This window comes from Triturus cristatus, chromosome 11 (genome assembly GCF_964204655.1).
Source record: "Triturus cristatus chromosome 11, aTriCri1.1, whole genome shotgun sequence".
Taxonomy (NCBI): domain Eukaryota; kingdom Metazoa; phylum Chordata; class Amphibia; order Caudata; family Salamandridae; genus Triturus; species Triturus cristatus.
The window spans coordinates 320,773,889-320,796,170 of record NC_140594.1 but is presented as its reverse complement, the minus strand read 5'-3'; the positions used below and the strand labels follow the sequence as shown (position 1 = coordinate 320,796,170).

The window sequence follows — 22,282 nt, the reverse complement described above, 5'->3', positions numbered from 1 at the left end:
TCATTATTTAACAAGGGTAACCTGATAATCTTTCATATACCAGAGAAGGTCCCTTCAAGATGCGCTTCTTACCAACCAATTAGTTTAGTGAATTAATGTAGTAAGTTCTGATGAAAAATTTAACCGGAAGGTTGATTGGTATTGTCCCCAATATGATTCAATGATTCTTGAGAACTAAAATCGATTAATATCTACCTGGCTGATTACTCCCCAACACTCACTATTAAATAGAATTGAATGAATATGTAGTGACTAATAAGATGCATTGGGTACATCTCCTGCTGGATACAAAGAGGACTTTTGACCTAGTCTGTTTGAAGTTTCTGACTTTTACCCTGAATCATACAAGTGATCCCTCCCACATTGTTTACCACAATAGAGCCACTCCCAGTAAGGTGTCGCTAGTGTAAATTAATTCGTGAGTGTAGACATCTCACAAAAGGTGAAGGACTGGTCTCACACACCACCTGGTGTCATGCTTCATCATTGACCAGTCCTCGCCCTCTAAAAACTTGGTTTGATAGAGGGCGGGCATACACCTGACAACAGGAATGCACTTCTAAACTAAGTGGGGGCCCATACAAAAAAGCAGTGAGGTTAAAATGCCATTATAGATGTCAAATACATTTTAATATTGCTGGCATCTATATGGTAATTAAAACAGTGTGACTGGTGTTGGGAATATTATTGTCCCCCCACCGATGTCATTGAGGTCGACGTGTTTCTGCCAAATGGCCCAGTAGGGTCTGTGGCATTCATCAGGACCTTAGTGAAATAACAGCAGGCTCCACTCTTACCAAACTGTGGTGAGAGGATTTCCACTGAGTGGGGTGATATGGATCACACTCCACCGTGATATGGCCTGTATCTACAACCCTATAGTCGGGACACTGTGCCCCATAGGAGGTTGAGGGTAGGAGACCCAATATGTCAAGCGTGATACGCGACGTGCTCTCCGCGCCTATATCTGTGCTCCTCCGCTCCTCGATGTTGGAGGCTGCCGGCTCCTAGTACCCCATGTCTCTGGTTCCCTCATCCCAGATTGTGTCTGGGTCTTGTGGTTATTCATCTCTCTCACATTACCTAGTTAAAAAGATCCTTGTAAGAGGAGGCCAGATTTAGTTTGACCTTCAAGAAGGGATTTGTTGGCAATTTTCCAGTAGAATGAAGCACCTTACAGGGTGTCTTACATGCCCACTTCTGTTTGATCTTTATAAGTAGCCACTAGAAAATTAGAGGTAATCCCAAGATCTGGGTTTGCTCTGATTAGGTAGGGCTTTACAAATTCAGATGATGTGACTCTGCCTACAACCCAATCAAGCACATCTGCCTAGTTCTTGTTATGATAATTCCCTAATCTTTCCAAGTAGGTCACCAAAGTGGGAAATGAACAGTTGCTTGAGTATAGTATTTAATCACACTGATCTATTACAATGGCTGCTTTTAGACAGTTGTTGCTCTCCAAACGCGCTAGGTGTTACCAGCCAATGGATGTTTCTTTAAATACCTTCAGTTTACAAATCTGTTCCAGCTAGTCTGAGTTAGATGAAAATATTCAATTCTTTCGACCCTCAAATAATTTGTTTGATTCCAGAAAACTATATGCGGCTAAATCATTTGTTTAGTGCCCCTAACAAAGATCTATTGAATAAGTCGGAGGAGAAGACTGGATTTGAAATTACGGAAGAGGAATAGCGCCAGGCACTCCTCAAAATGCGCATCATTCCAGTTACTGCCAATCTCAGGAAAAATTGTTTATGTAGAGCATCCCTGATTTGCACATGCGGTTGTCAAGCAACTGGAACCTGAGAATATATGGATTGGAATCTCTTTGGCAGAGTCTCTAATTGCTAGGTCCATCCTTGTGCAGCTGTGGAAATCTGATACCGAAAGTTGAAAACTTGAGATCAAAACTGCAGAGCAAGAAATGTGTATGTTTTGTGGCATTTTTGTGAGAAAGATGGATTGGTTGGTTTTCACAGTAATTATGATTAATTCAATTTCTTTGCACTGGAATTTCCTTAAAAGTACTTTGAACAGATGAGTTGAATTGTTTGTTCCATCCAGTCCATATTTACACGTTTTATTATCATTTATTAGTATATTTAGTGAATTGCTTATGAAATGTATTAATCGTTTTTAGATCGCAAGTCTTATTTTTCTCAGTGTTTGCAATAAGCCAAAATGGTGAGAATCACTATTGAAGCAGCACCACCAAGGGTGTGAACCAATTTAGGAGCACAGATTCAACTCTTTTGCATTGCATATGCACTTCGCTTCTCCGTTCATGTACTGAAATGGGAAGCAATATTTAGGCAGGCAGACTAACACACCAAGTAGCAAACTATGAGACTCAAATACACCCCTGACTAATCAAAATGTGAGTGATATTTATTTTCTTCAGGCTATGGCTAAAGGGTAGACTGACCCAGACAAACTAACGAGGTGCTTACCAAACTTTTTTAGAACCATGACCGGATTTTTTTTTTTTAGAACAAACATTTGCTACTCATTTAGCTTTAATGCATATGAGGTTGGGCAATTTTTTTTTAATGTAATGGCAGCAATTGTTTATAAATGTCACAATCTTGACCACACCGTTAAACATCGGATTTTGGCCAAGATATTGATCTGCCCATAAAAGTGGCAGATGAAGAACTGCACTGAAGTCTGGAACACTTTTCAGAGAGGAGTGCTGGTCTGTAACATCTGTTCACTAAAATCACAAGGTTTCTGAAAAATCTTGGTGCGTAGCAAATTTGAAAAAAAAATCTGTAACAGAGTACGAGGTAAGGCTCCCCCTCAAGTTTCGTTACAACATTGCGGTGTTCCTTTGAATCCTTTGTAGATGGCAACAATTGTCTTGACTTTATTCGTAACATCTCGTCCTTGCACCCTTTGCATCACAAACTCTGTAACACTGATCTGTGTTATGGAAAGTGCATTCATACTTTCCGTTGCTCCCTGGCAACTGATGCATCAGGGAACTTCAGCGCCTCCTCCTAGGAAACATTGCTGCTTTGTTTTAGAATAATATGCCGACAGGTATACAAGCTGCGTGTTTAACCTCCTTCAGAAAGTAACTGCGAGGAATGTTTCTGCGTGCTTTTAAGTTCATTCAGAAACAGATTTTTTTATTTCGTTTATGTTTGCCTGTTTGTTTGAAGGTGTGCCGGAGGTTGAATGTCCGGGTGTAGCACGATTTTTCTTACTTTCAATTATTATTGTTAGACCAATCAAGCTTTCACCCCGTGGGGAAAACACGCATCGTTGAGAATACAAAATAGCAAGTGTCGGCTATCATTGACGCGCTGCACGTGAGTGTTCCTCATTGTGCGACTGCGCAAAGCCTAGTTTCCGGTTCCTTCCTTCCGGGTGAGCTATCACTGTATATGGTCCCCAAACCAAAATGTGTGCTGTGTTTATAATACTGTCCTGCACTGATTGTATCCCAGCTTTGAGTTGTACAAGGTGGATTTCAGAATCAAAAGCAGCCTTGGTCCATATTGCACCAAGAAATGATTGAGAAGAGCAAGCCTGAACATTTACACGCCCTGCCTACATGTTGTACCATATACTAGAGAATAACGAGTACATTAAATGTGCCAATTGGCTATATGCCGTCCTTAAAAGGGAGAGCGCTAGCACTTTACCACTGGTTAGCAGGAGTAAAGTGGTTGGGGTCCTATGGCCAACAAAAGTATCTCTAGCTATAGATGGCAAACATCTAGGGTACTACCATGCAAAAGATGGTTATTTCCAACAGCTTTGAATTACTTCAACTAAAATGCATAGTTTAAACACAGAAGGATGACTAATAAAATGAACAATGTTAAAAATGGAAAGAAAAAAGCACAGACAAATCATTGGCCGACCAGCTCTGGCACTGACGTGGAATTCTTTTTACACAGATGTGTTCAGGGAAATACCCAGTGGCTGAATTGTGCAGAACCTTGCTGTATGCTTTGGTGGGCAGAAGGAAGATGAGAATGACAGATGAAAAGACCAATGGATGGGAGAGGGCTGACTCGAAGCCACTCTGTATAGATATATATATATATATTTCTTAACCACTCGTAAGCACACTTCCTGGGAGGAAATCACGAGCGCAGACCTCTTGTCGTGCCAGCAGTTTTATTTATTTTCAATCCCCATAACGGATGTCAGGACGCGTTTCGGCCGTCACAGCAGCCTTGGTCACCTGCAAATATATATACACACATGTATTTTATTTGATTTTTTTATTAGTATGTGGCTGGCTAGACAGCTACAGCTTTCTTTAGACTGGACCTCAAACTGAGGACAAATTCTTACATTTGCAACTATCATGCTGTCAGTGAGCAGCGTTTGTCTGCAATAGCAAAATCAATGTGCAATGCAGGCACCCACTAAGGAATCTTCTACTTTCCTCATGGCTTAATCTGGTCCTGTGATTGTATAAGAGGGAAGAAAGGAGTCCGGTCATAGCTATGAGAATGTGTTGTGGTACAGATGTCGCTGCAGATTACCTGCACATGCTGGCTGGTTTTACCCTGTTATACTGCCAGATCTGGCTGTCTTCTACCTTTCCTTTTTTTATTGCTTGCCCAGACCCCAAAGTGTTGATTGCTTTTTTTCAACTGCGGTCAACAAAGGAACATGACTACCACCATGTTCTGTCCATTAAATGAATATTTGACCATCACTAATAAGTGCATCATAATATTGGACATTTTTGGAATGCATGCCAATAGATCTCTTGAAACCGATTTGCTCTGCCAATGCTTATGTTGCCCCCCTCCCCCCCTTAGCTCCCAGCCTGGTAACCATCCTAAAATCATTATTTCAGCAAGGTGGCAGTTGTGTGCGGTCATCCATGTGTGGTGGTCATATCCGAGTGAATGTTTCATTTGCACAAGCGCAGCAGCTGTTTTTGAATAGTTCTTCTCATTCGTCAATTATACATAGTGCCTCCCGATCCAGCGGTGGGTACCCTTTACATCCCGTGAGGTCTGGGTGGAGCAAGTGGGGGCTTTAGGGCCTAATTTTTTAATAAAAAGATGAGGTGGTGAGAAATGAGCAAGAGGGCAACCATTAACCGAGAGAGTGAGAGAAAATAGATTTCCTACATTGCAATGCAAGGTCTGATATCAGTTTAAGAATACAAGTCATTAATTCGGAACAAAGTGAGACTGAAATGATCCTTGAGCGAACAAGTGCATTCCCCCATTAAAATGAGCTAGTTAATCTTTCCGCTCCTCTTGGTGTGGCATTTTCGTTTTTAGCCCTAATCTGCCCTTAGTGGCAGAAACCTCACTAGACACCAGAGTTATCTTTCCCAAAAAAACAGGGTGAAGTGACACAACGGAAACCGGGCATTACCCCTAGCCCCAAAGGGCCCAACAGTGTTTCTGCCTCTCCGCCGGGGGTGATTGGTTCAGGGTTTTAGCCTAATCTAGCCCCCACCTCCAACAAAGGAGCAGAAGCCCCGCTAGACACCAGGGTTTGTTGGTTTATTATTTTTGTGCAAAGATAAGGTGTTGGGGTGGCCCACCAATGCAGGGACCTGAATTTCACCTCTAAAGAGCCCAATGCTCTTTTTGCTTTACCCTGTGGGCTGATTGGGGAGTTTATAGCCAATCTGCTGCCCGAGTGGGTTCAAGTGGGGCATTCACCAAGAAATATGTGGTGGAGGTGTCCCTCACAGGGTTTTACACCCATGCCTTAACGGCCTAGCAGTTTTTCTGCCCCCAGGGGCTGATTCACGATTTTACCCCATTCTGCCCCCCTGAGGCATAAGCCACCAGATTATTTTTGATTTTTTTTTATAACATTTGGGGTAGAGGGGGTCTACCCAGGTTTCTGCCCTTACACCCACCCTTAAAGGGCCCTTAAGTTAATCTGAGCCCCTGGGAACATTAACAACCCTGGACGTTTCCGAATAACTTGACAACCAGTGGAGTAAAGGGTGATATAGCTTGTCGATCCCAGCACATTTTCTTAACCAGAATGCCCTGCAAATGTAAAAATATGGTTCAAAAAGGCATTTTCCACATATGTGACTAAAATCTCTGATACTTCCAAACAATGTCCAAACCACCCTGCATTCCCAAGCTTCCCTTGATCGAAACCTGCTTCCCATGTGTGGGTGGAAATAACACACATCTTTGAAATGGGATAAAACTATAACCAGGTGAAGACATCATTGACACTGGATACGGCTTCACATGGTATAAGTTTTGACCGGTTGATGTTACAGGTGATGGACCCGCCCACACAAGTGGGTTACCATTTTTATTAGGAAGGGGGTAGAAACACATAATGGTTCAATATTTGTTATCAATGGTTTTCCAATCCAAAAGCTTTATTCGAAAAATAAATGTCATGAAAGCGAAGTACATTGTTTTCCTCCATTTTGGGTTCTAAATATAAGCCAGTGTGCAAGCAAGAATACATTTTGTAAAATGTCATCCGAATCAGAGTACTATGGATAACCCCAAATTCAGAATTGTACAAATACTTTACCCCTAAACTTAGCATTTAGGACACATTAAAAAAAAAATGCATAAGTTTCCTTCATACCTACGTAATTCATTAGAGTTTACAATATGAATGAATGCATGGTCGGTGCACAGTGAAATATAAGCTGCAGCTTATTTGTTTGTACTGGGAATTGCCAGGTCTGAAAGAGTATACAACTTTTGTAAATCAGCCATCAGGGCAAATACTTGCAGATGAAAATAGTGTCACATTTCTTTTTTTGTGTTTTACATAATTTTTTATCGCAATGACCCCTTGCTAAATTCAGAAACTTGTTACTTTTCAGAAAAGTATTTTTTTCTGGGTTTACTCTTGGGCTTCACATCCGTTTTCACCACAAACTAAAAGTACGAAAGAACCACAAGAAAGTAGGAAAAATCAGTTAGCACTTAGAAAAATGCAAAAACTGTGCTAACATTTTTTTTATCTACTCTTCTTGTTCTTGAAACCTGGGAAGCTGGTGACCTTAGCACAGTAAACCTTTTGTTGATGCCATTTTTAGAAACAGAAAAATATTTTCTTGCACAACACTTTTTACAAATGTTGCCAAAAGTTCCCCACATTTAGCTATATTTTAGCTCTTTTCTAGGTTCCCTCCAAGAGAATCCACAATCCCTGGGAGTTTTCAGAATGCCCAACATGTGCAAAAAGGACGTAAATTTGGAGTGGGTACCTTTTGTAGATAAACCAGTTATGGAGGCTTCAGCCAGGCCTACCTCAAATGTCACAAAATCGGTTAGCAGCATCTTACATTTGAAATCTGATCAGCATTGCCACGAATCCACAAAATTTGGAAGAGCAAAACTTTGACCAGAGACGTAGTATAGTGTAAATGCTTTAAAGTGAAGAATTATGTGAAAGAACATGCACAGTTATGATAATTCTATATAAGATGATAGCTCTATGCTATATCTGACACTTGAATCTGGCTTTCTGTTTTTGATTGCAAGCTGTCTTGGCCAATGTTTTAGCTGTTCTTGTGGCAACCCCAAAAACAGGAATCTGTGGTAGTCTTATGAAGGAATTTCCCAGAAGTCCCTTTGCAAATACAGACAAAATCGCACCATTATCTATAGTCACTTGTTTCTTTTTATTTGACATAGAGCCGATTGATCCTTCTTTTCTCCTAATATTTATTTTCTTTCCTGCTTGAACTGTTTCCACAGAAACATCTTTTTTTATACATAAAATTCCTGTGGATATATTTCAGGTACAACGTATTGAGCAATATACTGATATTGAAAAGTTGATATTTAATGTAAGGTGATTTTGACACTGAGTATTTTAGTGTGTGTTTATAAATGTGTATAGTTAAAAAGGAACAGTAGCTCCATTTGTAAGTATCGTTGAGTTAGTGTTTCCAACATATGTTTGTTTTATGACTAACTCCAGACCCTTTCGATGACGATGCACGAAAACTTATAGAAACTTGGTCTGTTTCAGTTTGTTCCACAGTTGATACTGATTGGTCAAGGGGTTTAAACATCATTAAGCAACATATGTTCTAAGTGTGTATATACAAAAATCACCTTGTTAAATGTTACTTACCTGTCCTGCGAAAATTCATGGATAATTGTGCGCCATAATTGATAGATTCTGGTTTGTGATTTGGTGTACATTTTTTCAGTAATTTTTCATTCAGAAACTAAAATAAAAATGATTCTGAAGTCTATTTGTATCAGTACAACAACGCTTGTACATTAATTTATACTCCAAAACTGATTTGATCCCTGAACTCAGATTCATGGATGACACACCAGCTCCAAGGTGATTGGCTTTAGAAGTGTGGCAAATGCAGTGCCTTAGAGTTGCATGTGTTCCCTCAGTACCATGTCAGTCCTGGATTGTGAGTAAAAAGCCTTTGTATTGGTGCCTGTGCCCAAAACTCGCCCCTTCCCATAGGTGAATCGTATGGAGATTCGAAGTAGAATGATTTGCTACTTATGTCATCCCCAGAGGCTCAATGCTGTATTTTAAGAACAAAGACCTGCTCAATAGCACTCCCTCAATACCCCCTGCCCAGGCCATTCCTTGCAGTTTCTTCTTTAGTTTGGAGCAAACATTAAGTTGAGTGCGATGCAGCACTTTCAGAGTCCATAGCTGTCAGCCCTTCACAAGTGAGCCTGAGGCCCAAAGCCGTTCTGGAAAGGGCAGGGAGATGTCCGTGTTATCTGCCTGCTACGCCATGCCACAGGACACCCTATTGAACTGTAAAGCAGAACCGCAGAGTGGGGGAGATCTGCTTGAGGGTTCAACGTTCTCGAGAAGGGAATCCAGAGCATCACACTCACTAGCTGAGTGCAGAGGTGCCCACAGCAGATCCTGACCGAAGGCTTGGAAGGGGAGAGTTACTGATTGGAGGTGTGTTTGAGAGTGAAGAAAAGAGCCCCACTGAGATTGACACAAAGGCGACACTCCATAGACACCTGCTCCCATTGTATTCCTTCACTCTTGCAAGGAATATTGGAGCTCCCTGATGCAAGTGAAAGATTTTTCTGCACATTACCCGGTCTAATATTATTCTGCTTGAGATTTTACTTAGGGATGTCACTAAAATATGATATGATTATTATATACACTGCACGGAATCTGGGACTATTAAGAGCATATGTTATCTTTTGCCACTGTTAATTCATTCACTCATTGGTGAAACGCCTGGCTCATAAGAATCTTGGCCAGTGTTCACTAGCACATTAACCCACAGACACAGAATGGGTACTCCCCTTTGAAACACCAGCCCCCTTTTCTAACAAGTCAGTAATGATAGCAGGTCAGCTGCCAAAACCCCTATGCTTTAAACATTCAATTCAAGATGTAGTGACGGGTACCTTTTAAAAGAGTCCTGTCACCACGCACATAGGATAGTGGTGGCAAGACTTTCCACATAGCAGAAATAATAGCTACAAGTGGTCCATTGTTATGTATTCTTACTAGCACTTTACTACTAAGTGTTTCAAGCTCACAATTACAGTGTTAACAGCAAATGTAAATCCCCATAATGGTCCGTCGGCTGCGCCTCCGCCTCTGGTGCAGGAAACCAGGGTTCGAGCCTCGAGGTCGCGTCCACATCCTGTGATTCTGGGCACATCACTTAATCTCCCCGGGCCTGAATGTGTATTGTAAATACGGTGCTATGTAAAGCGCTCCAATACCTTCGGGTCAAGTTCGCGCTATATAAATATGCAAAAAAAAGTGATATATGTTAAAAAGGTCAGGGCTGAAGTAAAGTGAGACATTTGCCATGGGGACATTGGGCAGCTGTGAACATCCACAATACAGCAGCACCACCTCAACGTAGGCAGGCAAAGAGTGCAGAAATCAGTAGCGAACATACTTAAAGCATCAAGTTTCAGGTGCCCTAGAGTGCAGTGATGCGAATTAATATGATGTCATTCAAAATATTAAAGTTCACAAGGTACTATGCTGATGGCAGGGTTCACCACCTGTAATCATAATATTTAGTAAAGAGTAGTTGAATGTCCCTCAACTGTGTCCAGGAATGATTTCATTAAAGTATTTGAATTTAGCACTCTTCCTTTTTAAATACATTAATAGTCCTGTAAACCAGACTCCTAACAGTCAGTGTGAGAGTTAATGAGTTGTGAGAGGGGGTTATGAGATTTGAGTGTGAATGAGAGTGGAATGCACAGACTTTCTCTGCTTAAAGCAGTGTAACATAAAGCCACTGGATACACTGCCAATGGGAACACATAACATACCCTGTACAAATAGATTCCTATGAATAAAATCTGTGCTTTGTAACTGTCACTGCAAACAACAACGTGCTTTGCAAACTATGGAAAAACACAGTTTTTGTCTATTTTGGACCCTAATGAGCTGAATAAGCACTGTTTTCAAACGGATTCGAAAACCCCACTGAAATCCACAAAAATAAAAACTGAAAACCGGACAGCCTACTCATAAACCGTAGTTGGAAGGTGCTGAGGGGCAATTCTTGGTGCTGGGTCAGACTTCTAGCAGGAACATGCGCAACCATTGACCAGTCAAGAGGCAACGGCTCTGACAGATAGCACTGTGACAAGGATTGGTGTGGGGCATTCGGTGTAGAAAAAGGGCTCTCGCGCTGTGTGTGCTGTATTTTGATACATCTCTAAGAGGTCTCATTGGGCACCTGTAACACAGCATTGACTGACTGTGCCAGAGATGCACATAGGTGAACATCTTCCCTCCTTTTTATGTACATAGTCACTCCCACCTGGGAGACATTTGTCATGGACATCAGCCTAGTCCCTGATTCGACATGTTGGAGTACAAAAAGCGAGTAGGGATTTGACTGCAGCAGTGTTACAGAGGCTTGGTTGCTCTAACTTTGAATAACAGCAGCAGCTGAAGAAGGGGACCCCGTCTGCACCTTTGGAGAGTCACGGTGTAAAGCATCACAGGGCACACTCCACCTTGATTGTAGTAGAATCCCGCTTTTGTGGGGGGAACTGGTTGCCCACTGAACACTGTGCAATTTTTTAAGGACACACATACATAAAATCATTCAAAGGAAGGTGTGGCTTTTTCTCGGTGCTAGAAGAACATTGCCTGACTTGACTGGTGGCCTTGTGACAGCCTGTGCTGGACGTTGCCTTTAAGTTGAGCTCGTGGATAGGGACTGCTACCCTAGTAGTGCTTTGCGTGAAGCCAGGAAGATGAGACCACAACGAGTAGGATGTCTGAAATGGACAAGTGTACTAGACAAGCTCGACATCGACGTGCGTTCACAGTCTAGATCGTCAAATACTACACAGGTCAAGGGTCAGGTGGCACCTTTGTGATTAATGGAAGGTGTCTTGATTGCTATAAAAGAGACTAGATCCTTCCCAGAAACTGCCATTTTCAACTGCAGAGGTGGATGTTCTACTGCAGGCCACGAGGCCCAAAGGGTCACTGCACTTAAAGAGCATTAACATAATGTTGTTAATCAGTTTCACTCATGGGTGCAAAGGAAGGGACTGAGTTATTATGCTGTAAAAGAATAAATAAATAAAGAATGCGCAAGCTTACTTTTAAGTGTATGTTGCTTTTTTCGCCAAACTGGAGATCGTTGTGGGCAACCGAGAGCACCTCCTTCTGACCCAGGAAGAAATTTGCACCTCGCTTAACAAATGCCATCAAGGGATCTGCGACACAAAGTTTTTCCCTTGAGCGGCTCTACGTGGTGAGAGGAATGACAACCTCCAATGGACCGTCACCTTTGACATCCCAAAGAGGGGCATCCTTGCCCCTGGTCTGCTTGTAGGGCTCCGAGGAATGCTCCTGTCACTGATTAAGACAGTGGCTGTGAAACATGAAATACAGATCAGTTGCAGCATTCGGGTGAGATCTACAAAGGCCCTTAGCCTCACACCCCCTTCCTTTAATTTTTAAATGTGTTATATTTACCCTATTTTTTATTAAATAACCTTTACTAATAACTTGGTATTGCATACTAAGATGTTATAATACTTGCCTGTGTAGTGACCAGGCGATATAGTGTGGAAACCATGTACTTGGGTACACCGGGCATTCGAGGCTTTCTTAAGATTATTTTAAATAAGCCATGGTGTCTTTTTACACATGCATTGATTCTGTATTTGGGCATTGGTGGCCTTGTAAATGTAGAAGAGAAATATGTAGTCTTTGTTCAATACATGTAATAGATGGACAGGGGGGAGGGGAGGTAGGTAACCATGCGAGAGAAAAGGACAGTGGGCACTAGAACGTATACGAAAACCGGCATTAGTAGTCCGATAAACCGATAGGACAAACTTCGCTGCGTCTGCATTAGTAGTTTGGGTCAACAGTAAACCAATATTTGGCTTAGACATCTGATGTTTGACAGTCTTTGGGCCAGTGTTTCTTACCTGCTTCCTTTGTAACGCAGTGTGTTGCCATTCCTTCAACAGAGTCTCCTCTCCTGCTGGCGGAGCTGTCACCTGGGCGAGCCCAGCAATTCGACTGGAAATCCAGCTGTGAAACCTGGAGCGTTGCCTTTTCCCCCGATGGCACCTGGTTTGCCTGGTCTCAGGGTCACTGCATTGTTAAACTGATCCCGTGGCCACTGGAGGAGGCGGATCTGTAAGTGCCTGTCCTCAGTTTCTTAGAATGTCTCTGAAATAAATGATGAGCATTTCTAGTTTATCTCTGAAGTGCATCCTACTCTTTCAACATTGTTTCTTCCTCCATGTTTCTTTTTGCCGTCTCACTTGCAAGACGAGCCCTTTTGTTACATTATTTTAATCAGTCGTTGTAATATTTGGATGCATGTCCTGATATCATACTTCTAACTACGAGAGTTTAGCCTTTAGGAATGGTACATTTATCGATTCTTTATCAATGTGGTTGCCCTGGTCTAGTCTTCAGTATATGTATGCCTAATTTACTGTGAATCGGTAAACTGTTTCAAACTTCGGTGTATATTTCTTAAGTAAAATTCTTTATTTTGTCCTCATGTAAAGTCAGCTGCCAATTAGAGCCATATTCAGCAGTGTCTTGGTAATCTACTCAACACCCACATCCTCCTTCAGGGTGGTGCAATAATGGACAACATATGTAGTAATCAGTTTATTGCACGTTTTTAGTGCAGTGGAGATAGTCATGTGTTATAGAAGTGGAATCGCCATTTGCCGTAATGCTGTCAGTAAAAATAATGCAGACATGCAGCAAAATATACCACATGTGAGTGGTCCGCTCATAAAAACTTTAGCATTGCTTTTAGTATGAAGCACACGTTGTTAGGGCGTGTCTACTCGTGTTTGCACTGAAACCTGTTGCAACCTAGACACTGCCTTACAGGAGCAGGGGGTTAAAACTGCCATACATAAACATCCTTGTAGCCCAAAAGGACATAACACCATTTCTAGTACATGCTATAAAGCGTGAAACAACTTGTCAGACTTGTCAGTCGTCGAAGGAGGAAAGGGAGCTGCAATCAGGCGTCCCGCACCAGACTGAATCCATTCCTAAGGACTATTCATCACATTCTCACAAGTTTAGGTTTGATACGGATAGCATACGGCCCATATTTACTTTAAATGAGGAGAACCTAGACACTGATACTCAGTGGCAGCTCATCCGCTATGGCAGACGAGCGTCGCCCAACTGCTTTTAAGTAGTGCAAAGTAAAGGAAACATAAAATGATAACCACTTTGAGGTATCATTTTATGTTTGTGTCAGTACTGGTTTCTGTGCCGCTGTGTGGGCTGGCGGGTGGGCGGGGCTGCTCTGCTCTTGGAGCAGAGCAGGGGAGGAGTGGTTTGCCCACTCCTAAGTGCACATGACTGTTTGTCCGGCACTCTCGGGCCGCCCAAAACAATCATGCGCTCTTTCCCTGTTCTCTATGCAAGCTGCATTACAGCCTGCTTGGAGAAGATGGAAAGGCCCCAATTCCCTGGCTGAGCAACGAACTAGGATGCTACTACTTACCAAGCTGCCATCAGTCCCGCACTACTGTACCACTGGCGTCTATCAACACACTGTAGCTTTGGGACATTGCATTTCCCAGTATGCCTTCAGCTACATTCTGGAAAGTATAATAGAAATGCCATGGGTGTAATTCACTGCACTCTCATACAGATGGTGCCGCCATAGGCAAGGGAAACAGAATTTTTTGCAACCGAAACAGTACACACTGTTTGAGCATGCAGATGATGTGATGCAAACTTCCTTTACTCTTTTTTGCCAGGTGTTCTGGTACCTGTCTTTACTCAACCTTTGGAACAGCTGCTTGCCTTACTTTATCTGCAGAGAAAATCCATTCTAAACATTGATCTTTGCTTTGTATCCAATAGCTTTTTAATTTCCATCCTATGGCACATGATTTGTCTCAGATATTCCACACATGCATACTGTATTATTGGAACCTGATTACAGCTATTCACTGCTTTGCACTGGCAAGTTGACTATCTGTATGACCGAGGAAAGTGAAACGGAGGTAAACAATGGTACACTAACTCATGTGCACACTAGTATGCCAACATCACAGTTGCATAGTCTCCAACGGGTTTATGGTACTGAACCAGTAGAGAAGTACCCAAGGCGTTGCATACGTGTATGCTAACATGAATAGACTGGAAGCAATGTGTGATATGTTTGTACCTTCATTTCCTTTCAAGTAACTCTAGATGCTATTGCCTGCTTGGCTACGACGTCATCTGTAAACCAGGATAAAAGATCCCTGCTACAGATCATGCTTTTGATATAATCAAGTCCACATGTCATTATTTTCACATACGTATGAGTGCCCTCATATATTCCAAAGAGGTCTTTAAGATTGTTAGGTGCTGTATGCTTCTCAACGTGCTATAAAGTGCTATATGGCCAAGGTAAAAGAAGATGCACCGACAAACTCGGCAAACGAAAAGCACATTTAAAGTGGTGACTTAATTAGTGCGAAAATTGTGGATGCATATAGATTAGTCTCTCCAGTGTATCCAGTAAAACAATCTCATTCATTCTTACCCACAACATGCCAACCACATTGCAGTTGATTTTATTGCAAGTTATTTTCTATTCTTGGATGTATAGGCATGGGACTGGAGTTATGGATGGCTTCAATGGATCCTGAGGATGGAATTAGTGGGTCTCTGGGGCAAGGAAGGAGGATGTTGTGGGACATGTTAACCTATTGTTCCTTGTGCAGTAGCAGGGCATCTGAGATGCTTTTTGCTCTCATTTCAAGATTTGCCAGGTGGGTAAAGTCTTCTGACATGGCTGCATTGTCTGGAATATGTGCATGCTCCATATTTCGACTGCCTTGTTCAATATTGTTGTGCATGTGTGGTATTAAACTTCTCCAGCAGTGTATCTTTTACAGATTAACTTGCTTGAATCTTCCCCGTCGCCCTGGTGGGACTCCTACGGTAACTATAATAAAAAAACAGTGCTAAAGCATTAGCTTTGAACTAAATTGAAAAACAATTAGAAATTAGTAGCCAATTCACATTGATTTAATACGTCCAGACGTCCGACATTCGGAGCTCAGACCCTGAAGCACTCATCCCCTGCAGATCCACTATATTGTGTTAGGGAGGCTCTCTGAGCTCTGCTCAACAGGTGTGTCACTGTTAACCTTTTGACCTGCGCTTCTCCAGTTCATCTCTAAACCTATCAACATCTGAGGTACAGTCTGGGAGTGTGTTTGACTGTGTTTTCTCACAGTATGTCTGTGTCTAAAAAAAGGCTGTAAAGGCCTTGCAAGTTTTGTGGAAAATTCAGGCTCTATTCCGAAGATCCACATAAAAAGTGCTTATATTGTCCTTACCTGCAACATAAGCTGAAACAATGCGAGTACTGCCATACTTTTTCGGTGAAAACCCTCAAAGACCGAGAGGGAAGATTGCTTCTGTGGCTGTAGAAAAAGAATAACTCTGACTCAGATTTAGAGTGTGAGGAGAAGGCTCATTCCTCCTCAAGGAAGATGAAAGAGAGGGACTCGTCATCTGATAGAGACTCTAAAAGGACAATGTCCCACAGCAGGGAGATCAGTTTGGAAAAGAGAACAAGCAAGGAGCCGGCTCGCCCCTCCTCCTCATCACAGATCTGCTACATCCCTTGCATCTGCTCCTAATATCCCATTCATGGAGCTCTTTTCTAAGAAAACTCAGCTGTCGATGGCACCACCGACGAAGGACTTACTGTCTACGGCATCCATGTATCAAAGAATATACACACCGACTACTACGGTGTCAACAGCGACTTCTAGCACGTCAAAAACTGTGACGACAACACCATCATCAGCGTCAATGAGGCAGTCCTCGGTGACTAAGATTTCCTTGTTCACGACATTACCGCCGACTGGCGCATCTGCGCTTCTGCTGTCGTCCCATTGACGAAGGTTGCGGTCAGTGTCCTGTCATCCATGTCGACTGCTCAGTTCACTATCCTGTTGATGGTAGAAAAATAAATTGTGTATCTTTCCAGTAAGGGCATGACCTCTTCTCTGCCTCAAGATCTTTTCAAAATTTCACCCCTGCGACCAGTATTTCTCCTGGATTTTTAGGAATCTGAGGATGAGCGTCTCTTTGGCCCTGCATATAGTCCCTCACAGTTAAATGGTAAATATCAGGAATCAGAGGATGAGGAAGCGGACCATGATCAGTCAGCGTATCCTGGAGGTTATTTCTTTTTCTCTGACGGGAAACATCATTCTGCTCAGGAATACAATACATTCCAGGAGCATTATCCTTATGAGGAGCAAGAGGATGTGCAGCGTCAGGTACAGGAACCCTCAATCACTATCCCAATTGCATTGATCACAAACTTGCGCATGATGTTAAGGGACTATTACAAAAGGTTCCCTGATGACAACTCTACTCACCGAGACGGGAAATCCCTGACACCACTCCTGCTCCACAGAGCATGCCTAGGTATCAAAAACACAGACTTATGCCGCCTTCAATATCTATTCCTGGTACTTTCCATGATAGCGAGTCACCAGCAGCTGGAAGAGGGAGAAATCTAGTTGGATCCTAATGTTCACAAAGAGTGGGTTAATAATGTTCGTACAGAGTGGTTATGTAACACCCTTGCCAGCTTCTCCTACGCATCTGACAGCTGATTCTCTGCCAGTCGATATTGGTAGTTACCACAACTTGCTTGCGAGAGAGCGTCTAAGTGCTTCATACTGCCTATGCCAGCTAAACAAACAAGTGCTTACTATATGATTTTAAGGCGAGAAAGTAGCCCACCACTCATGCTTATCACTATTGTTGATTTCATATGGCAGGAAGGCTTAAGAATAATGATGATCCCAGCATCTGTAGCAGCTGTTATTCCCAAAGCTGGACAAAAAGTACAAGGCTCCTGAGGGTTTCCCTGCATGTTTCATTGGTCACCCTGGACCGGACTCGGCTATCATGCAAGCAGCACAGAGAAGATCAAAAACTCCTTCCTCGCCAAGCACAGCTCCTCCAGATAAAGAAGGCAGCAGACATGATAATATAGGTAAAAGGTTCTCTGCTATGGTGGCTACTTCAATCAGAGCCTCCAATGCTCTGGCTATCGTTTGGGAGATACGACCACCAAATGTGGTCAGACAGTTCATCTCTTTTGGAGTACCTCCAGGGGACAATAAAGAAAGAGGCAAGAGAGATCCTTACGGAAGGAGAAAAGGTAGATGTGGCCATGGATGTTTCTTCCACAGCCACTGCTAAGTCGCTGGGAAGCTTGTAGCAGAGGCGTTTTCAGTCCTTTTGGGGTAGGGGTAAAGACCAATTTATTGTTAGATCGCAGTGCCAGCACAGGTATCGGCCCTACTCCCAGCAGGGTTTTCGTTCACAATATTCAGTCCAGGCCTAATGACCAACCACATCGTCTACATGTTCCAGACAGCTGGGGCGTCGCCATGCTGCAGCAGGAAGAAAATCTCAGGATCCTAACGGAAGACAGTGAAGTAACACAGGCTCCTGTCACCTCAATCCCACCTCAGTTAGGTCACACGTCCTCCAAATTCTCCGATTAATGGAAGCTCATCTGTTCTGACAGATCGGTGTTAGACGTAGGTTATACCCGGAATTTTTTCAAAAGCCTTCAAGTCTTCCTCCACTCAAAGCATCATATGGTGATCTTCCCGTCTTAAAGAAAGAAATGCGATTACTTCTCTTGAAAAAAGCAATAGAAGAGGTGCTGTTCAATCAGCGCAACCAAGGCTTCTATTCCTATTTCTTTCTGATCAAGAAGTAGTCAGGAAAGTGGAGGCAGGTAATGGATTTGAGGCTCTTGAACAAGTTAATCAAAAAGTGACTTCAGCATGATATCTCTTCAGGAGATTTTCCAACTGATGGACTCAGGCTATCTCTCCTACCTGGATCTACTGAATGCTTATTTCCATGTTCTGATACATCCAGAACACCAAAGGATTCTCCAGTCCGAGGTGGCAGGCTGCCATTATCAGTTCAGGGTGCTCCCCTTTTGGTTAAAATCCGCACCCAGAGTGTTTACCAGGTGCATGTTGCCAGGGGCAGCTTTCCTCAGACTTTCCGGTCACCAGGTGTTCCCCTGCCTGGACGATTAGTTAATCAATTTTCTTTCTTTCCAGTCTGAAAAGAAATCCACAGAGGCCTGTCTGCAACTTTTCCAAGCCCTAGGCCTCAAGCTCAACAGGAAAAAAATCATCTCAGATCGCTGGTGTTTTTAGGAGCAATCCTAAATGCAAAGCTGTTAGCCTTTCCCACAGAAGAAAGGATTTCTCACTTACAGGCAATCACACCATCCCTCTCTTCATAAAATTGTGCTTCTGTGAGAGAGTACAAATTTATACTGGGGATAATGTCATCTTGCATCCCATTACTTCTGAATTGTCGCCTGTGCATGAGACCTCTTCAGGAACAGCTCAATGCGCAGTGGACTCAATACCGTGGATCTTTTGAGGACATGATCCCAATAACCCATAAGATAAAAATGGTGATGTCCTGGTGATTGGTCAGAACAAACATCTCCCAAGGTCTCTCTTTCTTGCTTGCAATGCCCCAAGTGGTGATGATAACGGATGCCTTCCCTGAAGGATGGGGAGCCCACCTGCAGGAATTAGAGGTTCACGAGGAGTGGTCCAGTCAGCAAGCATTTCTGCCCATTCACAGGGATAAACTCCTATTTAGGTTTTTACAGAGGACTCATTGAGAAATGGGCGAAAGGACAGGGCCCAGGGCCCGACTCATACAAAAAGAAAAGGCCATGCGTGCTGTTTGCCACAAGACAATGGACAGGATAGAGTTGGTACTGAAAATGCCATGAAATAGTTCACTCCGGGATATCTCTCCCGCCTTCCCAACCAGATAATCCCTCAAGTTCAGATTCTAACTATGGAGTCCCTACGGATATTTCTCCTGTACCACCACCGGCTAAAAAAATCTGTTTGGCAAATTCCTCAGATGTTTAAAAATCATACTAAATGTAAGTACACATTTATAATGTCCATCAAAAGGCTGCTTTTCCTCTGCTCTTTGGCCAATCTGACATGCATCTTGTACAGTGGGGATGCAGTTGAGGAAATGTTTGTTACTGTAGAGTCTAGTTTTGTTAAAATCCAGGTATTTAGTCGCCCTATTGCTCTACCTCTGCTTATTTTGCAGCCCTCGATGGCCAACCCCCATAAAGTCTGGGGGTGCATGTAAGGCACTAAGAATATTTGCTGCCCACGTCTCCTGGTAACAACATATCTCTTTGTGCTCTCAAATTCTATCCAATTGATATCTCTGAGTTCTGATTGCAATCCAGATGCATTACATGACAGGATCATATTTCCATTTGCCCCACTTTAGGCGTTTCCACTGTCCATGGGCTTGCAGATGTAACCCGAAGATGGGTCTTTTTTCCATCAAAGGCATGTAGGCGAATTTGAACCAGCTCTCGGCCAGGTTGTCTCGGAGCTGTTTGCAACCATTGCTGGTTGACCTAATCTATTTGAAGAGTGGGCCTTTTATCCCATCTGATGGTGACTGTCCTAACAGCAGTAGAGCGCCACTTGGTCACTGTCAAGGTTTTTGTGTTGCTTAACGTGCCTGGTGGGAGTCTATAACTTCTCCGGGCCTTTTAGGAGGACCCTGTGGCTCTCGTTGCCCCCTTGATACCACGCACTATTCCTTTTGATGATCATGTACTATACCAGCTGGTTTTGCCCTTCTTCCTTGCGGGAGCATGTCCAGGCCCTTCACATGGAGGCAATCTATACTATCGGTGATCAACTTAAGGGTGACTGGTCTATAAACCTCTCGGGTTCACTGTACACACCCTCTCCCATTGCCTCAAACGCTACAGGGTTCTGGCTACCTGGATTTACTAGTTTTATATCCTACGAGGATATCATAAGAAGTGCAGGGATAGCCAGGAACACCTCCAGCAGACATGCATGGTTCAGTGGGGCTGGACATTCAGGGTCTGCAAAGAGGTAGATGGAGGTAAGTTGCGCTGTCTCTAAAAATGGGAGCGGAGGGTCCTTGAAGTGTTAATTCGGGGACTCCTGTTGATTGTTAGCAAGACAGAGAGAATGCTTTTTCATGAGGATTAAATGGCACTGAGCCTCAAAGAGGGGCATTCATGTGTTCCTTGACGGTGAGGCCTGCAGTTTTATGATCCATAACGCTTGCACAGCAATGCTGATTAGGCTCACTCCTGATTGAAGACAGATGGTTTCACAACCTCTTTCGGGCTATTTTGTTTCTCTTAACTTTTACTTTCTAGGGTCCATGTTCAGATGTGAGATGTTCTCCACTTCTCTTCCAAGGGATCCTCATCAATAGTCATGAGCACTGAATATTCCCGCCCATGTGCGGGGACTCCGGAATCTTTTTATATATGAAAAGATATATATATATCACAGATATAGATATATATATATATGTTCTGTTTGGATATTTTGCGCGTCAACCAGAGACGCGATACAGAGGCCCCGCTCTGCAAGTTGGCCTGAACATCACTGGACCTGCTCCTGTAGCTGTTTTTTCTTTTCCGAGGTATAGGATTGGTTCAGGCCCGCCTCTAAAGCCAAGCTACACAAGGGCGGCTGCTTTGCAGTTCGTGACTGCACAAAAGACTTTGGCACATTGTTACCCTTGCCCCTGCCCTGTTGACATTTGGATGGTGAGGTTGGAGCGTTATGGGGACCCGAGGAAGCCGTTGGACCCTGGACTCACCTTTAACAACTTAAAAACCTCCCTTTTTCCCGATATTTCAGCGCTCATTGAGCACGGACTCCGCCACTCGTACTTACCACCAAGATGCATTCTGGGGGCGCAGTCTTCAGACATCTACCTGCAGCTGTGAGCAATCTGTAAGGAAGAGCCAGCTGACTTCCCCACCCAGGGGGGAGGATTGCAGTAGTTCAAAAGGAGGGTGTCGGTGATCTTCCAATGAGAAGAGCGTCTGCTTGGAGGAGTATATATATATATAATCCAAGCATATTGTTTCATTTAGAACTTTGACTCCTCATGGTCTTAATCAGGATGAGGAACTCTTTGTACATTGTACATTTGTGAACCCTTTTGTGATGACAAGGTATCATACCCTTGTGTTATCGTACAGACAATAGTGTCGGCCAAATATAATTTTATAGTAATTTCTTATATAAGAGTCCAATCTGCCGAGTTTGACACATTTGAATGAATAATAGTCAAACACCCACTAGAGGGATGTGATTGGGCCATCTCTTTATTTCAATTTTATCTTCAATCTTGTGTTAACATGTTTTTCCCCACCAGAGGGATGGGACATCTTGATGTGTGATTTCAGGCTTTGATGGCAATTGATTCTTTCATACACTGTCTAATTTACCATTAAACCCACTAGAGGGTAAATAACATATATCGTTTCTCACACATCATGTACATTAAACACTATGTTTGTGCTAACCTGATTACCTATCACATCACTTTACTTGTAACTGCGTTGTTAAAAGTGGTCCACTAAAGGATTGTTATTATGACAAACTTATTTCATTCCCTTTCTCTCCTCTTGTTACCTCAGTTTAATTTTGGTAAACTTTGCTTTTGTAATTCACCAGCATAATGTGTAAATACACGGACTACAATGACCAGCATGCTTTGCTAACGCTTAAACAGGAAGTAGCAGCAATAATTGAAATAAATAATGTCTGGCCATTGTGTAGATAACCAGTGATCAAGGTTCGAGTGAGAACCGAAACGCGTTGGGCCAGTGTTGTTGTTGGCTGGCTGTGCTGATGAACTTTCTTTTGGATTAAAAACGAACTGCAAATCATACCATTGGATTTCGTCTGAGTGCGTGTACTCCTGACCTCTGGGCTCAGAGGTCTCTTGCTTC

The 22,282-nt window shown here is 42.9% G+C and overlaps 1 protein-coding gene across 3 annotated transcripts in view; it reads left to right on the top strand.

Moving 5' to 3' along the window:
• WSB2 (WD repeat and SOCS box containing 2) overlaps positions 1-22,282 on the top strand; it is a 401,974-nt gene that overhangs the window by 107,860 nt on the left and 271,832 nt on the right. For all 3 annotated transcript variants that reach the window (XM_085634631.1, XM_085634630.1, XM_085634632.1), the window contains exon 3: positions 12,414-12,585. In XM_085634631.1, coding sequence (XP_085490757.1) covers positions 12,414-12,585 — 172 coding nt within the window. The remainder of the gene's footprint in view (positions 1-12,413; positions 12,586-22,282) is intronic.